At 40.0% G+C, this 21,016-nt stretch overlaps 1 protein-coding gene across 1 annotated transcript in view; it reads left to right on the forward strand.

The window, feature by feature from the left end:
* Positions 1–21,016, forward strand: part of DPH6 (diphthamine biosynthesis 6) — a 242,294-nt gene that overhangs the window by 85,476 nt on the left and 135,802 nt on the right. The window contains exons 9-11 of the mRNA XM_083614001.1: positions 13,791–13,932; positions 17,249–17,380; positions 20,874–21,003. Of these exons, the coding sequence (XP_083470127.1) occupies positions 13,791–13,932; positions 17,249–17,380; positions 20,874–21,003 (404 nt within the window). The remainder of the gene's footprint in view (positions 1–13,790; positions 13,933–17,248; positions 17,381–20,873; positions 21,004–21,016) is intronic.

The raw sequence follows: 21,016 nt of genomic DNA on the forward strand, positions 1-21,016 counted from the left end.
CAACAGTGACTCTTAGCTGGCTTGAAAACTTTATGGGAGAGGGATTTAAGTATAAAATAAACAATACCCAATTGTTAGATAATGTGGTTCTCTAAAACAATATGGCCTGTTCTCTAATTTATATATTTTAATTGCTGCTATATCTACTGTCCCTGTTATAGCAAATTGCTAATTTAAATGTATCCCTATTGTGTTTCATGACTTCCCTGATTTTGTATGTGAGCTGGAATTGGTCTGTGACCAAAATAATTCATTCATTCATTCAGGCCTGTTTCAGCTTACATTAGAGAAAATACTTTTAAAACAAGGCACAGGTAGTATAGGACCCACGTGAAACCTATGACAGAAAATCAGCCAAATTTTTGGCATGATTGTGGTTTTCAGGCACATAGATCTCTGGTGGGCCTGTCCATTTGTCTCTGTTTTGATAGGAGGTCGGTGAGAAAATTACTGCAGTGTTCAAGGAAAAGGTAGGCTTCCCCTGCCCTATGATTGTATTTATTACCATACTTTGAACAATCAAACCTAAATCTAAGATTGAAAGAACTCTTAGTTTTCTTAAAAGCAGCTACATGGCCATCAATAATAAAACAGTGGAAAACACTGAATGGTTTAAATCTTAATTTATGGAATTGCAGTCTTTCAGTAGCTGAAAAATTAACACATCAAACATGGAATCTTCTGAAAACTTTTACGTAATATAGAAAATGTATATTTTCCAATTGTCATACAAACCATGTATATTCTCTTTCATCAGAAAAGCTGCAAGACTTTATTCTATATTCTATTAATACCTTTAGTCTTGAGCTGGGTGGCTCAACTTGTAAGATATACAATTTCATTGGCTGTGGAATGACATTTTGACTTGTGTTATCTTTGTGCATATTTTATACTTCAGTTAAAAAAGTAACCCAAAAAATAGGTGAGCATTGCATAAAACACACTGTTTAAGTCATAACTTTTTAAAAATTGCCAGAGTATATCTTCTTCTTCTTGGCGATCTCCCGTAACTGAGTAAGATTGGCGTCCGTGAACACGGTCTTAATTCTGGATCCACAGTGGGGACATAGTTTTCAGAGCAGGAGTTGATCACAGTGAGGGTTTGCCAAACGTGCCTTCCTCTTTCTGTGTTTGAGCATCTTCACAGTCCATGATACCTTTGGTAAAGGTTGTCAGTGTTTATGTTACATTTTTTTAGATTTGCCTTGAGAGAGTCTTTAAACCTCTTTCGTTGACCACCAGCGTTACGCTTTCCATTTTTAAGTTCGGAATAGAGTAGTTGCTTTGGAAGACGATAATCAGGCTACCGCACAACATGACCAGTCCAATGAAGTCGATGTTGAAGAATCATTGCTTCGACACTTGTGATCTTTGCTTCTTCTGGTACATTGGCATTAGTTCGCCTGTCTCCCTACATGATGTGTAAAAATTTTCAGAGACACCATTGATGAAATCTTTCAAGGAGTTGGAGATATAAATTAAAACGATGAAGTGAGAAAGCAATAGTTTTGTTAAGAACCTCAAAAGTGTCCTTTCTAACTTCTGTTCCTGTGATCAAGTTATGTTCTGCAGCAATATTGATCTAACAGTAATGATACCTGTGAAGCATTGTGCTCCCATGCCAGAAGTGCTTTGCGAATATAAACGCCTGTAAGCTAAACCAGACAATAATAAAACAAAAATTATGTTAACATTTGCAGGGTTGGTGTCTCCCCTCGCCGCCCCCAGCTTCTCATGGCACAAATGGGATCCACTGTAGAAAGAAAAATAATAGCAGAAATGGTACCATGCTGTCTTGTAGCCTGTTTAGAAATATTTACTGTGGCTATTTAGTTCCATGTGTTTATAATTACTATGGTATAATTGACACAAACAAAATATGAAGCAAAAAGCTTTGCACCTCAGATGCTCAGGTTGTGTATCAATTAATGTAGGATTATATAACAAGGATTCATAGTACACAGAAGCTAAATATATACTTCCCAAGATACACAGTAAGCTGCTAATACTTTCGTTGAGAGACAAATAATTTGCTTACAGACTGATCCTGTGCTCTGATACAGTCTGTTCAGGGATCTTTACTGCAAACTCAGGAGATTTCATTGGCACAGTAGAGCAGAACTTAGCTGTAGTGTCTAATAATACAACTGACCCCATTTATTGTTGGCATTAAGGGAAGCTTGCTGTTTTGGAAAGTGAATTGGAAGGAAGCCAGCAGTCTTACAGAATGAGTGGTAGCTTCAGAAGTTGAAGCATTAAAAGCACAATACACTTTTACATGCATTGATGAAATTTGTATCTCAAAACCCATTTAGAGGAAGAACACTTTTCTATGAATGACCGTTAGGTTGAGAGGACACTTAACTCTTTCTGTGCTTCTATTTCCCCTCTCGAAATATCCTCCAACCATCTCCCCCCACTCCTTCCTGAGGAATATCTCCGAGTATTAAACAGCCTGCTGGAGTAACAGTGAAAACCACAATAGGGCACATTTAGGTGCAGGGAAATTGAGTCTCTACAGACCTTCCAGTGAGTTTGCCACTAGCGTTCTTCACATGTCTTTGTGTTAAATGCTTCTTTGTGCTAAAACATTTTGGTTTGGTTTTATTTTGTACGTGATACTCAAACACCATTAATGATCACAGCCGGTTTTGTGTTTCGTTTTAAAATATTGACTTTTCAAGAGTATATAGGCATATGCCATAGTAGGTCTTATCTCAGAAAGCACTGCTGTACATTCATCAAAAAGAGACATAATTCTTTATTTTTAGAATTCTGCTTCCTAGCACCATGTTCCCCATTCTCAAATGTGCCATTTTAGTACACACCTTGTTTGACGAGGATTTTTTTCCGCAGAGCAAAGCCTTAAAATATTACTGTGAGACTGAAAATTATGCCAGTCGGCTATGTGAAGTGAAACCAAATAAGCTGAATAAGAGAACACTCTCGGAGAGGGGAGAGAAAGTGGAAATATATTAATATTTCTTAGGGGCACTGACTTTATTGCTCATGGCAAACTTGATGCTAAAATGCTCCATATATCACTACAATGTGACAGGCTAGGGAAAATGAAAAACACAAAGCTTTACATAAATCAGGCAAAAAATCATATTAAAATGCATAACATTTTATATAAGAATCAAGATTTTACTTTTATCTATTCAGAAGCTCTTTCCTCCTTCTTATGTAGATGTTTAAGATTTTGTTAAAGCCCCACAGTTTCAAGCAGTTTTATAGCAAATCATTTTTCAAATTCATTGTAGACAAAGCTGTCACATTCTTAAAGAGCTAGCATTTATGGAATTGTAGTTTAGATTTTGGTATATACACTTAATGTCTTGTAGAGTTAAGGAGGAAAATAGTTTGTTTTGTGTTGTGATGGAATCATGGCAAAAGGCATTAAATCTTTCGATTAATTTATTTTCTGTCATACTATAATAAGCTACATTTTCAATAAATTGTAACTATGGAGGGGCATTTGGTTTTTCAAGAGCATAATGCATCAAATGATTTAAGGATTTAACCCCATAGGACCAGAGAGCTATTCATACTGGCAAGGCAAGCATTTAGTCTTGAGTAATTTCTACTTCTTATTTCTGTGTTTATCCTTCTAAAGCCCTTCAACCAGTTAATGCATTGTAACTCTTGCAAAAGTAAAACATTCATGGTCCCATTCTAAGGCACAGTTAAGCATACTTAAGTAGTATCAGTGGAATTTAAGCCTGCTTAATTGTGCACCAGATCGAGGGCCATTTGAATAGCTTGACTTCTCGGTTTTGTAGTGAAAAGAAAACGGTTGCCTCACAAAAGAAACACATTTCTTGAACAGGAGATTTCCGTGTGGTCCTGCACATGCTACCCCAACATCCCATGATCCACACCCTCCGGCTTAGTGTGAAAGTGCTTAGAATTCCATGGGATGTTTTTCTGTTCATTGAGGTAAGGTCAGAGTGGAGTATACTGTGTTGGTGCACATGGGGGCATTGGGGCTGTGGCTTGCACCCTGAAGTGGGTTAATATCTTTAAAATGTTGATTCAGAGAATGTTGAACCTCCTCAAACATCAAATAATACTTTTAAGTCAGTTTGTATAGTTTTGTAGTACTGTATATCCATGTGAGCAAATCCCATTGAGTTCATTGCAGCTTGCTCCCAGATAAGTAGGCATAGGATTACAGCCGAAATTGATATATAAATGATTTCTTTTTCTAAATTGCTAAAATTAGAAGAGGATCCCAATTCCCACCAGTTCTCCCTTCACTGCATGCCGTATCGTCCTCAAGTGCTTCCTATTGTTTAGGAATCTTTTATGGGGCACGTGGGAGACTTAAGAAGAGCCTTCTTGATCAGACCAGAGGTCCATCTTGTCTAGTATCCTGTTCTCTCAGAAGCTTATGAGAAGCCCACAAACAGGACATGAGAGCAGTAACACTCTTCCACTGTATATTCAGATACATGAATACCAGTTCATGACTAGTACCAACTGATAGTACCAACTAGTCATGGCTTCATGACTAGTACCAATTGATAACTTTATCCTCTATGAAAAATTGTCTAAGCCGCTTTGAAAGCCATTTACATGGGTAGCCAACATTACAGCTTGCAGTATCAAATTCCATTGTTTTTCTATGCACAATGTGAAGAAGCCCGACCTTTTTGTGTGTCCTGAATCTCCACCATTCAGTGTGAGAGGGGGATTTCTCTCTACCCACTTTCTCCACACATACATGTTTTAAAGCTCATTAGTATTCTCTTTTGCTTTATATCTGAACTAAAAAAGTCCCATACATTATAACCTTTCCATATTGGAGAGTTGCTGCAGCCCCCTGACTATTTTGGTTGCTTCTTCTTTTTTGCAGATTTTAAAGCTGTGCAATTTTTGAGATGCAGCAATCAGGACTACCCAGTTTCCGAAGTGTAGTCACACCATAGGTTTACATACATGCAGTTATTGACAGTTATATTTTCCATCCCTTTCCTAATGATCCCCGCCATGGAATCCCCTCTTTTTTTCCACAGCTTCCTCATTGAGTCGGCATTTTAATTGAGCTCACCAAATGACCCCAAGATCTTTTCCTCGTTAGTCACAACCAGCTCCAATCCTGCCAGTTTATATGTGAAGTGAAGAATTTCTTTTGTCCCAGAGTGCTTGGTTTTACACTGACTTACACTGAATAGCATTCGCCAATTTGTCCTCAATTTATCCAGTTTGTAGAGATCTTTTCAGAGATCTTTGTAAGCGTTTGTACATCTGCAAACCCACTGTTCATCTTTTAACTCTGTTCACCTTTTAACTCCAGACATGCTGTAAATTATTTAGAAAGCGTTCATCCCAATACATTTTTTTTAGGAGACACTTTTTATAACCCTTCATTGTGGGTATTGTCTGTGTATTCCTCTCATTGCTCCATGTTCTTTAACCAGTTACCGATCCACAAGATTATCTATCCTCGTATTCCATTTGTGCCAAGTTTATTTAGAAACCTTTCAGTAGAATTTACTGGATCATTCCTGTCCACTTGCTTACTGACACTCTCACGGAACTCTGAATTTTGGAGCCTAAAAGGTTAGTGAGATAGGACTCACCTTTGCCATCTTCCACAGCAAGACATATTCTCCTATAGATTCAAACTTGTAGTGAAGTTAATCCATGCAAAACCTGTCACATAATAAGCAGTATACCTTAGTGTATGATAGTACCTATTTACTATATATATACATGGCTTTTTAAAGATACCCTTCCCATCCACATAGAGTGCAGGCACATCCCTGCTATAATAATAATAATAATAATAATAATAATAATAATAATAATAATAATTATTATTATTATTATTATTATTATTATTATTATTTATTATTATTATTTATACCCCGCCCATCTGGCTGGGCCTCCCCAGCCACTCTGGGCGGCTTCCATAGAAACCAAAAAATACACTAAAATATCACATGTTAAAAACTTCCCTGAACAGGGCTGCCTTAAGATGTCTTCTGAATGTCAGGTAGTTGTTTATCGCTTTGACATCTGCTGGAAGGGCGTTCCACAGGGCGGGCGCCACTACCGAGAAGGCCCTCTGCCTGGTTCCCTGTAGCTTTGCTTCTCGCAATGAGGGAACCGCCAGAAGGCCCTTGGCGCTGGACCTCAGCGTCTGGGCAGAACGATGGGGGTGGAGACGCTCCTTCAGGTATACTGGACCAAGGCCGTTTAGGGCTTTAAAGGTCAGCACCAACACTTTGAATTGTGCTCGGAAACGTACTGGGAGCCAATGTAGGTCTTTCAAGACCGGTGTTATATGGTCTCAGCGGCCGCCCCCAGTCACCAGTCTAGCTGCCGCATTCTGGATTAGTTGTAGTTTCCGAGTCACCTTCAAAGGTAGCCCCACGTAGAGCGCATTGCAGTAGTCCAAGCGGGAGATAACCGGAGCATGCACCACTCTGGCGAGACAGTCTGCAGGCAGATAGGGTCTCAGCCTACGTACCAGATGGAGCTGGTAAACAGCTGCCCTAGACACAGATTTGACCTGTGCCTCCATGGACAGCTGTGAGTCCAAAATGACTCCCAGGCTGCGCACCTGGTCCTTCAGGGGCACAGTTACCCCATTCAGGACCAGGGAATCCTCAACACCTGCCCGCCTCCTGTCCCAAAAACAGTACTTCTGTCTTGTCAGGATTCAACCTCAATCTGTTAGCCGCCATCCATCCTCCAACCGCCTCCAGACACTAACACAGGACCTTCACCGCCTTCACTGGTTCTGATTTAAAAGAGAGGTAGAGCTGGCTATCATCCACATACTGATGAACGCCCAGCCCAAACCTCCTGATGATCTCTCCCAGCGGCTGCATGTAAATGTTGAAAAGCATGGGGGAGAGGACAGAACCCTGAGGCACCCCACAAGTGAGAGCCCAGGGGTCTGAACACTCATCCCCCCCCCACTTTCTGAACACGGCCCAGGAGGAAGGAGCGGAACCACTGTATGACAGTGCCCTCAGCTCCTAGCCCCTCAAGACGGCCCATGTTTGTTACATGGGAAACAGATCAACAACCTATCTTTACTATAAGAGATCAGCTGGTGGGTCATATTAAGGCCCTGTAAACCTCCCCCACCCTGGTCTCTACCAACACCAGATTGGGAGCAAAAAGATTGGGTGGTATCCAGCTAAACAGTTCTGCTAGCACAAGCACTCATCGCTGTGCTATAGAACTCCATAAATCTTTTCTGGAGGGTCAAGGGGAAATCCACAATATATTTAGGGGGCCTGTGGGGAGAGAAGAGGGAGGGTATGTTCAGTTGCGCAGCTTGCACTTGCACTGGCAGAACTGTTCAGTTGGATATTTCCCATGTTCCTGGTTTCTCTTGGTGAGCTCCTTTCCTCTTGGGAAATGTGAACTTCCATAAGTGGCTGTGACATAATTACTGAACCTTTGGGACACCCTCTCATTCCCTGATGGGCTCTGCTCCTATGCCAATTTAGAGCATTGATAGGGGTTGAGTTTCGTGAGCTACAGCCGTTGCCCTGCAAAAATCTAGTATGATGTTCCTTTTTCTCCCGTTATTTATTATGTTGGATAATCTTCAGTGCACAAAGAACTTTTTATCTCACTGGCTGTCATGGTGATGTTAGGTAAGTAAGCTATATGATGGACAATGTACCAAGGACCTATGCAGTCTCAAAAAGTTTCAAAGCCATAAAGAAAACATAAGCATAAGGATAGTGTAGGAAGATTTACAAAAGGTAGTCCTGGGCGTATGGAAGGGTAGACCAGAGCACATACAAACCCCCGGTCACTGGAATCCATTGTCATAATTCATGACAATTCTAATATTGTCATATCTGGGCTGACCAGATTAAACAAGAATGGTATTTGTTGAGTGCATTGCATGTTGAGTTCAGTGTTCAAACATGTCATTTTCCTTAGTTATGTTTCGCAGGTGTTAATTTTACATTCTTTCAATTGAATATTTTATAATCGCTCCACAGTTTGGGCCAGCATGCCTTAGAATAATAATCAGCTCCTGGTCTCTTCTGCTGTTCTGTAATGCATTTTCTTTAGCTAAATCTCTTAATGTTTAACTACAAAGGCTCACTGGAAATTTGTTTTAGATTGTTTCTGGCAGCACAATGAACCCTTGTGCCTCAGGGAGAATAACATTTTATTCACTGTTCTGGTTTAATACATTACCGCACAACTTCAAGATGCATTTTTGCATAATAATGGAAAAGATTCCTCTACTCTTTCTTTATTAAAAACTTAAGAATGTTATTTTTCCTGCACATTTTATGCGTCTAATACCTTTTTAAAAGTATAGATATTGGCATGTCAAATGTGCTTTGTTTTATAGGTATATTATAAACTCTTAATAGCATTATTTGTCACCTAACATTCATAGTTGTCCATGGAGGCCTCAGTTTCCTCTTCACTGGAAAACAAGGGCACTGTTGTATGAAGTGTAGCTTCATCAATATTTTACTTTTTCCTGTAAGAATTTGATATGATATGCCTTGAATATAAAATCTCTTCATCCTTCTCTTTTACAAAAGTTATATTGTGCTTCTATTTCTTGGACACCACAAACGGTTTCATATATGGCAATTTTACATAGAGTAATTATTTTTTAAAAAAAGATTTATACTCCTGCAGGAGTGACATTTCTGAAACACAATAAAACAACATAAAAACATTGACTTGGAGTTGGGGGGGACCTTGTAGTCCATTTCCCTCAGATCTCTCTTAGTTCAGGTAATCATACAGCCCTCATTGCTTGCTTACCGTCTGGTGATGGGACAATTATATGGACCATTCTGATGTGATTTAGCAAACAAAATACCTGTGTTTAACTGAAGTAATAATAAAAAAGTTCTGTTACCCGAGCTGGAAATAAGCCACATCAAAATTGCTGTCTAAAAGCAGCATAAGCTGTGCATTTAGGAAGCCTTCAAATCATAGTCATTTGTGTAAGTATTATGTCACTGCTGCTTTTCACACTTTATATTGTTGTAATCTCTGTAGGCCTTAATTACAAATTGATTCCCCTTTGCTTGCTTTTGGGGGGGAGCACTTATTGCTCAAGGAATATAACTATAGAATTCCTGTTGTAACATTTTAATTTTTGAAGTAAATAGTATGGGGGAGGGGGAACCGTGTAATTTTGTTGGGAATATTTATGGCATAGTCTTATGTGCTAGAATAGGAGGGAAATCACATAATTAGCTCTGTCAAGTGAAATATCAGGGTTATTTAGTAAAAAGAGAATCCCTGCTGCAAGGATAACTATTTCATAATGCCCGCTGTCAATAATGCATGGCTGATCATTAGGGCCTACATTCCGTGAAAGGACATGAACTGGTAACAAACTTAAGCTTTGCTTTACGCTTTTATCACATTCCTGTAAAAACACATAATGCACAAAGACACACGAGGCAACAAATGGTTCAGGAGCTGAATTAATGTGAACTCTTAAGTTCTGCTGCTGCATTTGTGCCAGTTCTTTCAAGGTGATCAGCTCTTCAAGTGATCACATCCAGTCAGATATTGCGCTATTAATATGATGGCATCATAACATGGTGCAGCCAAGGAGAGGGAAAATAGTGTTCCTGTGTTAATTTTGAATGGGTGAACATACTTGCCCTTCTCCAGCAGCCACGAAATTAAAAGACGCCTGCTTCTTGGGAGAAAAGCAATGACAAACCTAGACAGCATCTTAAAAAGCAGAGACATCACCTTGCCTACAAAGGTCCATATAGTTAAAGCTATGGTTTTCCCAGTAGTGATGTATGGAAGTGAGAGCTAGGCCATAAAGAAGGCTGATCGCTGAAGAATTGATGCTTTTGAATTATGGTGCTGGAGGAGACTCTGGAGAGTCCCATGGACTGCAAGAAGATCAAACCTATCCATTCTTAAGGAAATCAGCACTGCGTTCTCACTGGAAGGACAAATCGTGAAGCTGAGGCTCCAATACTTTGGCCACCTCATGAGAAGAGAAGACTCCCTGGAAAAGACCCTGATGCTGGGAAAGATAGAAGGCACAAGGAGAAGGGGACGACAGAGGACGAGATGGTTGGACAGTGTTCTCAAAGCTACCAGCATGAGTTTGACCAAACTGTGGGAGGCAGTGGAAGACTGGCGTGCTCTGGTCCATGGGGTCACGAAGAGTCAGACACGACTAAACAACAACAACAAAACTTGCCCTTCTCAGGGTAGTTCTCCAAAATTGCTGGAAGGTAGGGTAGTTTTTGAGGATGGCAAAAGCCACAGCTATACAAATGCCCATCCTCTTTCATCTCTACTTTCAAATATCCAAGACTGACATGGAATTCTTAGCTCATTTGATTCTCTTTGCGTGGATCATAGAATCATAGAAATGTTAAGTTGGAAGGGACCGTGAGGGTCATTTTTTTAGTTCAACCTTCTTCAGTGCAGAAATCTTTTTGTCCAACATGGGACACAAACCCACAACTCTGAGATTAAGAGTCTCTTGCTGTACTGGTTGAGCTATCCTGCTACACTGAAAAATGGTGACTTGAACTCTGCAAATTTTCATGGTCAGGGTTAAAGAAGCACAACACAAAATAATGGTCAGAAAATGGATTCTATTGGACCCCCCACCCCTTTCCTTACTTGAGTAACTGCAGAAATAGGGAAGTGGGAATTACCTTTGAAGGGACACAATTTTCTGAGGTTTCTCTTGAAGTCAAGGCCTCTGATATGCAAGTTGTGCTTAATTGTGTATCTCAAGATGGAGATGTGATTCATTAACATTTAATTAATTCAGAAAAAAAACATTTATTTCTATGTAAATTGCAAAGCATATCTTTCAGTTTAATAAATATAGATATGCATGCATGTTCATATATATATATATATATATATATATATATATATATATACACACACACACACACACACACACCAAAATACTATATATGCGCGTGCATGATGCCTGGTGGTAATAGGAGAAAATGTTCCTGGCAAACACAAACAAGTCTTATGGACTAAAGAAGCAGAATCCTGCATATAAGACTTGATTTATCTTTCCTTAAAACAAGTCCACCCAGCTTCTCAAAGCATGAAATATTCTCTTCATCCCCGCTTGATTAAAATACTTTAAAAACTTTTAAATACCACTTTGTAAAAAGCTTTTAAAAAGAAAAGAAATGGAGATTTGCATCTGTTTCCACAGGGTAGTTTAAAACCATGACCTTGAGCCATATGCTACCTTCTGCTTTGGTTCATGTGCTATCAGTGAGAGATTCCAGGCAGCCTGGGATATTTTTCTTAATGTACTTAGCACTCCTGAGATGTTGGTTCATTTCTCATATCACCATAACCATCTTCATAGGGGAGCTCATAAATGGCATATATGTGCCAACTGAAAATACGCCTTTACTGATCTTGAAATTCTTTTGCTTGGAAAGGTGTGACATTATATGCTTTTCTTTTGGAACAGGCAAAAGATGAACCCATCATTTTCTCCTTTAAGAAATGAATGCAGCTACACACACACACACACACACACACAAGCTACGCACACACACGTTTCTTTCTTTCCTTTGAAAGACAGAGAAATCTTTCACTCGTTCTCTACTTGATATGGCAAGTCTATTCCCCACCCAAGTAATATCTATCTCATATGTCTGTTCACAGTGCACGAAGCTGCATGTGGTCTCCCTCAAAATGTTGTTTTAACAGGAGAACTGATCAAGGCAGAAAACAAGAAGCAAAGAGATTATCAGAGCCTTTTCCTTCTAACTTCAGAGTTTTATGCTCTGTTCTATTCTGAGAGAACTGCTCAGTGGGAGAAACGCTGTCAGTTTTAGATTTTTGTAACAACAAGCCTCCTCTGCCAAGGAAATGAAGATCTCTGACAAGTTAGACACTGCGGCTGCTAATTATGGTTGTTCTTTTTAAGGTGTACATGAAACTTGAGGCATGTAGCAAAATCAGGTTCTTTATTCCAAGAAGTTTACAGGGACCCAATCCTCAGCGTGCCCGCAACCACATCTCACCATTTTACCCAAAGGTGTGGATATAAGAGAACCATCTACAATGCATTGCATTTTTCTGTTTTGGCAGAAAGCGAATGGAAATTAAGAGGGCTGTGGCAAGATATCACTCTGTTCCCGCACTAGCGAGGGGGCAAATGATTGGCGAATCATGGCCTTCTATAATAAATCTTCATTAGGAAATACTTCTCAGAAGCGTTTTGTACAATGCTGGGGGCCTGAAGAGAGAATGTAAGAATTCATTTCATATTGTCAGGGCATTGTAAGCATTTGCTTAGTCCTGTGCTGGTAGAAACACAAATATTTCATTGGGGGGGGGGGAGTAGACTGTTAATGGGCATTCTGCACATGACCTGCTTTGTGTGCAAGTCTTTTAAGGGAAAGAAAAAATTGACCTTGTTCTTGGAAGGAGAGAAATGAGTACAGAGGATCTGGCAGCTCTACTTGTGTTGGCACAGACATGCCAAAGTTGATGAGGAGTCTTAAGCCTAATGCTGTTCGAGAGATTTCCACGGGTGGCAGCAGTGACACTGATGGATTTCCTGTGCTGCTGGAGCAATTTAGTCCTTAGTTTTTATAAAGGGAACATGGCCACTTGTCCCAAATACTACAGCCTACAGGACCAAAAACTGTTCACTTTCTCTAATTTGGGTTTTTATCCTGACATTACAAAACGCCTACAGCCCCACTAGAATGAAAGTTAGTGTTCTGCTTGTTCAGTTTGGAAAGCCAGTGTGGACATACCGGGTAGGGACTTGGGCAAAACAGCGAAAGGTTCAGTAACCCAAGTTCTGATACAGATCCTTAAGGAAGTCGCTGTCTTTCAGTCTAGTGCCCAGTCTTCATTAAACGGTCTGTAAAAAGAGCAATATGTTTTTAAAGCAATTCAGACATAAAAGTCTACTTTGGGTGCACTTGAGGTCTTGTATGTTTTTTTAGGCTTCTGCACTTAATGATCAGGCAACAATAATTGTAAAAAGAACGGTCGTTCTTTATCTCTCAGATATAAAAAGTTGTTCGGCGAAGTGTAGAACCTTAAATGATTCAATCCAAATATGTATCCTTATTTTAGAGCATGTGCCATGCTGGGTTGGAGATCCATCTAGTCCATCATTCTTTGTAGAAATAACTAGCATCTATCAGGTACTGTGCAGGTCACTATATATTTGCTAGTGGACTATGATCTATATTTTCCCCACCCATGCTGTAAATTTCGGTATTATGTACTGGATAACTCGTTAGGTTGTGAAGATCCAAATCATGCTAGCAGCACTTCCTTAGAGTGAGAAAAAAAAGCCTGATTCACACTAGAAGAAGAGGAGCAGACAGAGGCGGCTTCTTGTTTTGGTCACTCTACAAAACAGTTTTGTATTTTAGATTAAACAGACCTGCAGTTTGAGTGTTTTAAGGTTGCATTTAAGGTTGCTTTCTTGTCTCCATTACCATGAACATGACGAATGTTCCCATGTGTACTATTGATTTGCATTGCTTTATCTATATAATGATTCTCAGTTAATTGTACTAAGTAAATTAAATCATTACGTTGCACTGTTCGCCAAGGTTGCAATCCAGTTTTATGTGTGCAAATCTCATTGATCTCCTGGGGACTTAAGTATTAGCAACTATATGTGGAAACTCAGTCTCAGTAACAGGTATTAACATCTTGGCTCCACATCTTGCTCTAAAATGAAATAAAATGCGCTCCGTTCCTTTTACCTCAAGATGATTTGCTTATCCAAGGGCTTCTTCTTTTGAGGTAACGTGTGCTGCAATATTTATTTCAACCAGGGGCAACCTCTGAGCAAAGGCCTGGCTGTGAGCTGCTCTTGTGAAAAGCAGTTTGAAGAAAACACACGGCCCACGTCAGATGAGCAAAAGGAAGCCGCTTGCATCATTTGGGACACTTCTGGCCCTACTTCCGTGAAGTCCAGTGAGTTTTCTGCTTCTCCTCAGTCATTAAGGATACATACAATTTCCTTAAGTGATAGCCATGTTAGTGTGTAGCATCAGAACCAACAAAGAGCCTAGTAGCACCTTAAATACTTTCCTGGCAACCAAGGAAGGGATTTTATCGGTGGCGACACTTTGTCTATGGAATATCCACCCTGCAGAGACTTGCCTGGTGCCCAGTCTGTGGTTTTTTAGGTGCCAGGTGAATACCTTTTCATTATTTCAGGCCTTTTCATTTTAATGGAGGAGAGGGCTATCAATGGCTGCTAGCCACAGTGGCTATATGCACTGCCTCCACAGTTGGAGGCAGTTGTGCTTCTGAATACAAGTTGCTGGAAACCGCAGGAGAAGAGCGTGCTCTTGATCTCGAATCCTGCTTGCGGTTTCCAACAGGTAATTGTCCAGTCACTGTGAGAGCCATTAGCCTGATCCACCAGGCTCTTCTTATGTTCTTAATTATAATGCTACATCTATTTTAGTGTTTCTGGATCTCTGCATTAAGTTATTCCCCTTGCTAGTTTCATGTTGTGTTTCAATTGTTTTCAGTTACTGGCTTTGTGTTGGTTATGGCCTTCTTGATTTATTTACAACTGGTTTGAATGTTTATCATTTACATTTTGCGTATTTTGTATTTTTAATGGTCTGTAAACAAAGGTAACTCAATTGCATGGCCAGTATATGCATGTAATCAATAAAAAAACAAATAGTGACTAACAAATATATTGCGGCATAAACTTTTGTGGACCAGAAAACACTTTGCAAATGCTTGGAATGCTATCATAAGTTGGCAGGTATATGGAAGGCAGAGAGAGAAAAATGTTAGCAGTGAGCTCAGAAGTAAATGAATTCTAAGACTGCGTAATTACATTGCATTTTAAATGCAAAAATAATTACAATGACTGTTTGCAGTGCAATGTGGATGATACACAAATGGCCTGGCATTAGTGAGTAAATTAGCATCTGTAGCGTCATAAAGTAATTTTACCATAAAGTGAGTGAAGGTTTTATTTTTAACAATACCAACAGAATGTATTGGTTTTTGGTGTGTTGTTGTTGTTGTTTTACCAACTTGGGATTGGCAGTAGAGGTCTTTTGACTTCTTGTTTTCCTTCATCCTACCTTCAGAATCTTATTAGGGATGTCAGCATTTTTCTTAGAAGGAAGTTCAAGGCTTTCACTCGTGGACTCTAATGACTCTCTCCTGCATGCATGGGAGATTTATACATATAATTCCCATTAGTGTTAATAACTATTATAGCTTTCCAATGTTGATCTCCTCCCAAATGATGTGCCCATGCCTCTTTAAATTTGAGCTATAGGGCTGCAGCTCTTATTTATCTGCATGAATTAGAGCTCCATCCCACAAAAAGGCACTCTATTCTGAGAAGTCCTATTTGTTTCAATAAAGTACTGCACGGAAGAGTAATAGAGTAATGCTTGGGGAAATGGAACAGATCTGTTCATGGCTCTTGTTTTTCTTTGTAACATACTTCAAGTCCATACTTCTGATTCAGAATCTCATGCACCACCTTCTGCAAATAGCCCACTTCACTTTCAATACGTTGAGTTGCTAATGAATAATTTGAAGACATAATCCTAAATATTTGCGCAATTTTACAGCTTGCGTTGCCATCATATGTCATGGATGGATGTGTAAGGATTTGCAGGCACAAAATTTAATGCTGCTTCTTTTTCTTTGGTGATCACTCGTAGCCGAGTAAGATTGTCTTCCATAAACACGGTTTTGATTGTGGAGGCCAATTCTGGATCTACACGTCCTTCTACGGTGGGAACATAGGTTTCCAGGTGGGAGTTGATCACAGTGAAGGTTTGCCAAGCATGTCTTCCTCTTAGCACATTTCTCCCTTTCATCCTGAGTTCAAGTGTCTTCAAACCCACGACACCTTTGGTAAAGACTGCTCTCCAATTGGAGCGCTTGCAGGCCAGTGTTTCCCAGTTGCTGGTGTTTATACTACATTTTTTTAGCGCTTACCATTTTTAAGTTTGGAATAGAGTAGTTGCTTTGGAAGACGAAAATCAGGCATCCGCACAACATGACCAGTCCAACAAAGTCAATGTTGAAGAATAATCGCTTCGAAACTGGTGATTTTTGCTTATTCCACTACACTGGCATTAGTTCACCTGTCTTCCCAAGTGATGTGTACAATTTTTTGGAGACATCATTGATGGTATCTTTCAAGGAGTTGGAGCTGGTGTTTATAAGTGGTCCATGTTTCACAAGGTTGGTAGTGCAATAGCTTTGTAAACAAACATTTTGGTTTCCCTGCAAATATCCCTGTCCGCAAACACTCTGCACTTCAATCGGGAGGAAGCTGCACTTTCAGAGCTCAAGTAATGCTGTGGCTTGGACCCTAATATCTTGGAGAGGAGTTCTGATTATCCAGTTTTACTGCTTCATTTTTCCTGTTGTGGCCTCTGTGAAAAACTGCCCCTGAGGGCCAGAGCAGCCTCCAGAATGCCTGGAATGTGTCACTGTGGCATGACTTACCTTTGAAGGTTGCAATCAGAGACATACAAGGAACCAAAGTGTTTTCCATTCATTCTAGGGCTCAGTTGGCTCCAAACCTTTAGTTGGATCACTTATTTGCTTGTGGGAAGGGTTTTAACTCAGTGGTCGAGCACATACTTTGCATTCAAAACATCCCAGGTTCAATCCTTGGCTGGGCTGGGAAAGATTATCTGCCTGAAACCCTCAAGAGCTACTGCCAGTCAGTGTAGACAGTGCAGAGCTAGATGGGCTAATAGTCTGACACTGTGAAAGGGAGCTTTCTATGTCTGATGTAATACCAGTTCATAGGCTTTATTCATTTGTATGTAATGGTACGTTTGACAGTTGCACCTGAACTTAAATATATACACACCATGCAAATAGTATAGCAGCATGATTTAGGAAATGGTAACATCCTAAAATAGTGTGATATTTATTCATTTGGACAATTATTTTGGGTTGAAATAAATAGAATAGTGTGTTGTATATGTACACCAATCCTAAGTATGTTTGCTGGGTGTTAGTTCCTAGTAAAATGGATATGAGTATACTGTTTGGTTTGTGAATTGCTTTATACATCATAAAATATACATTTGGACATCATCAAAGTGATAATCCACTTTTTTTCTTTCAAGGGGTCATAAGTATTACATTGGGAATGTAGGGCTGCTTTTGTTGTAAAAACCTCAAAGTAGCCAGTCTTGTAGCTTGTTTTCGTAGGAAAGCCTAAATAAGGCTAAACCATTTGCCATTACAACCTCATCTTTTAAAATTTACATTTTTACAGATAAGACGCTTGAAACCTCAGTGAAGTCTCCGCAGGGCTACCAGTGGCTAACAGGCATCAGTGCTCTCCTAAATGCATCGGAAGGAGGAAACGTGCAAGAATCGGCTAAGAATGTCTTTTCGTCTCTCCGAGGTGGTTTATTAAGGATTTAAATAATACAATGTAACATGCAGAATACATCTGCTTTAATTAGCGCTGCAACTTCTTATCAATAATTGGGGTGATGAGTTGATGTAATGGTTTGAATGCAAATTTAAAAGACCAATTGTTTATACATTGCAGGCTCTCTTAAGCAGCAGCAAAGGAGGCGCTATAGAGAGTATGCAGTCTGTTTTGCTATGAGTGGGTGGGGCCAGCTGTTTGTAAACAAGATATATCTAAGCAGCAGGCCTCCCATAGAGAAGAAAGGGTCTTGTTTCCTCAAAGAATCTAGGCCACTGGCCGCTCCCTATCCGAGCATGCCAGGTCACAAACATGTTTGGTCACCTAGTTCACTATCCTGGGACTTTTCAGTCTCACTTTTTGTTCTCACCACTGCCAGAATTGAAGAAGGATGCAGGAATGTGACTCTCTCTCATATCTGCTACAAATTCTAATCAAATTGTTTTGAAATGCATTGATTAATCAATTCTTTCTTTTAAAAAATTGGTTGATTATTTCTAATGTTTACAGATTGGTTAGCTATCTCAGGATTGCTCATTATGAAAAAGAACAATGTGAGAACTGTCATATTTAACATTAAAGGCTTGGCAGCAGGTGTTTGCAGAATTGCGTCAGTATATGTGAACACGTTTAAAATCATTTGCAATCAGGCTCTCCGCTCTTCATTGTGTCATTTATAAAAGACAGTGGGATTTGTTTTCATACTTTTATATTTTGCTGTATGCACTCTGTGTTGTGTATGCTTTCTGCTTGCTAAACTGCCTTTATCACCATAATTTTAAATTGAGTTCTCCAGAAAGCTGTGGCTGTGGTACATTTTGGCATCCAGGATTAGGTCAGTGGCTTTAAATCTCGTTTATGTACTTAATGCAAGGAAAGAATTGCTATCTTGGGAATCGTAGTAGCTGGATTTCTTACTATCAAACCCTTACAAGATATTGACATATAAAACAAAATGCTTCCATTTTGTTCTGCATCTTTCCTCATTTTACACTTTTAAATAAAGAAATGTTTATGCAGGCATCTTTTTCATTCATAAAAATGGAAATTGCTCTCTGAGGCGGCAATGGGCAAGCTTGTATTCTTGTTCACGGATACTTTTGATGTATTAGCTCATAAAATCTTAACATTTGGCTTGTGCAGCTGAGTTCATGACTGAATACAGAATGATAAAGAAGCGCTAGCAATTTTGAAAGCCAAAAGGCATCATGCTTTCTAAAGGACCCTTAAGCTAGTTCTTAACAGCCTGGAAATCAGCAAGGAGGCTGTAATCAGGCTTGTAGGTAAAGGCAGCAAAGTTCTGCATAAATCTTTTCGGCATAACATGTAAATGTAAGCAATGGGGCTCTATCACGTTTGCTTGCTGCTTGTTATATTTCCATGGACCCCAGCCAATCCAAATATTATACGTCCTTGCCTTTCTTTTCATTAGAATTAGACAAAAAGTAGTGGTTGTGCCTCTGGGCCAGAAGCTAAGCTTCCTACTGTTTTTGGCAGGTTACTTACATTTGAAGTATTGTTTTCCATTTCTGGCCAACTACTAGCGTTTTGGTCCCAGGTAATGCTTGCATTTCCTGTGGCTATTTATTTTGCTCTCTGAACAGGGGGTGGGGACACGGAATGAATTATGGTCCTGTCAGCTGAAGGAACCTCCACATGTTTTTTTTGCCAGAACATTGCTGAGACACTTTAGGTATGTGTTATAACCTTTTCCTAGAAAAGCCATACCTGCTGTCTGCTTGCCCTACTGTCCTCCTCTGCATGCCGGTGAGAAGGTGGAGGAAACACAAGCCTTGTTACAAAGCTAACTCTTGAGAGTTCATACTTTGCCGAATGGAAATCTACTAATGTGCACAGTCGTTCTAACTCACAAGATTAAAGCAACAAGCTTGTTAGTTACACAGAGTGTTCAGCCCCATATCTGGTTTTTTTTAAAGAAATAAATTTATGCATCTATGTATTCTATGACCCAAACACCTAAAATGTCTATCTAGAGATGGCAGAAGTCAGCAACCTCGACTGCAGTCCAACCATTTGATCCCCCAGACACCCACCCACCCCGACCAATACACAGGGTGATGCCACCATCTGTCCCTGAGTAATAGTAATAGTAATTTATTATTTGTACCCCGCCCATCTGGCTGGGTTTCCCCAGCCACTCTGGGTGGCTTCCAACAAAGATTAAAAATACATTAAAATGTCACACATTAAAAACTTCCCTGAACAGGGCTGCCTTCAGATGTCTTCTAAATGTCAGGTAGTTGTTTCTCTCTTTGACATCTGATGGGAGGGCATTCCACAGGGTGGGCGCCGCTATCAAGAAGGCCCTCTGCCTGGTTCCCTGTAGCTTTGCTTCTTGCAGTGAGGGAACTGCCAGAAGGCCCTCGGCACTGGACCTCAGTGTCAGGGCTGAACGATGGGGGTGGAGACGCTCCTTCAGGTATGCTGGGCTGAGGCCATTTAGGGCTTTAAAGGTCAATATCAACACTTTGAATTGTGCTTGGAAACGTACTGGGAGCCAATGTAGGTCTTTCAGGACCGGTGTTATATGGTCTCGGCGGCCGTTCCCAGTCACCAGTCTAGCTACTGCATTCTGGATTAGTTGTAGTTTCCGGGTCACCTTCAAAGGTAGCCCCACGTAGAGTGCATTGCAGTAGTCCAAGCGGTAGATAACTAGTGCAGAGCTCCCTGTTCCACTTGCCAAACAGGGCCATTCTGACGGTGGGACTGAGTTGGGCTAGGATCCACTAGATCCCAAAATGACTCTGCAAGAATACCATCCTAGTTAGGAGCTGCTCATGGAACTAACGATGTGTTCAGAATTATTGAGCTAGAAGGCAGCTTTAGTCATCCCGATTCAGAGAAACTCTGCTAAACTCAAAACACCTCTGATATACTTGCACATATTTTCTGGATCGTTTTTTCTTCTTCTTACCTTCTTGTTCATTTTCAAATATATTTGTACTTGAATGAGGAAATGCTGCCATCTGATTAACAGGCTAGGGCTGGATCTAAAGCTGCAATCCCACATTTTCTGAGAAAAGTGAAACTAAATCAGAAGACACTGCACGTGTTGTGGGACACAGTATATCACTGTAAAAATCATAACTCTGTAGTGCTGGTGGCTGTTTTCCTTCCAATTGTGGTTCATTGAATCCAACTCCTAATGCTTGAAAATTGTTCCTTTTAATTCACTTCAGAAAAGACAACAATGCCATGAAACAGCATGTGAAGGTGTTTTTTAAACAAGTGAAATCAGACAATTCGTTACTTTCTAAACATCCTTTGTATGACAGTTGCCTCTATGTAATGTATGACTGACCTCAGACAGCCCAATAGAATGTTAATATGTTATTGCTTGCTTTTCTTGGGGAAATACTTCGAAAAAAGTATTCCTCCTATTATTCTGGTACAAATGTAATTGCTCCCGCCTTTAACGGCTGCATTGTTTTTCCACGTGCAGCTCATCTGAATTCAAAGGGATTGGAATTGACAGATATTATTTTGGTCCATCTGTATATGAAGAGCATGAAAGATTTTGCTGTGATTAATTCAGTCTATGTGACAGCATTTGATTTGTGTCCCCCAGCAAGGTAGGTTCTTACT

Source organism: Podarcis filfolensis, assembly GCF_964270895.1.
Source record: "Podarcis filfolensis genome assembly, chromosome: 1".
In the NCBI taxonomy this organism is placed as follows: Eukaryota; Metazoa; Chordata; class Lepidosauria; order Squamata; family Lacertidae; genus Podarcis; species Podarcis filfolensis.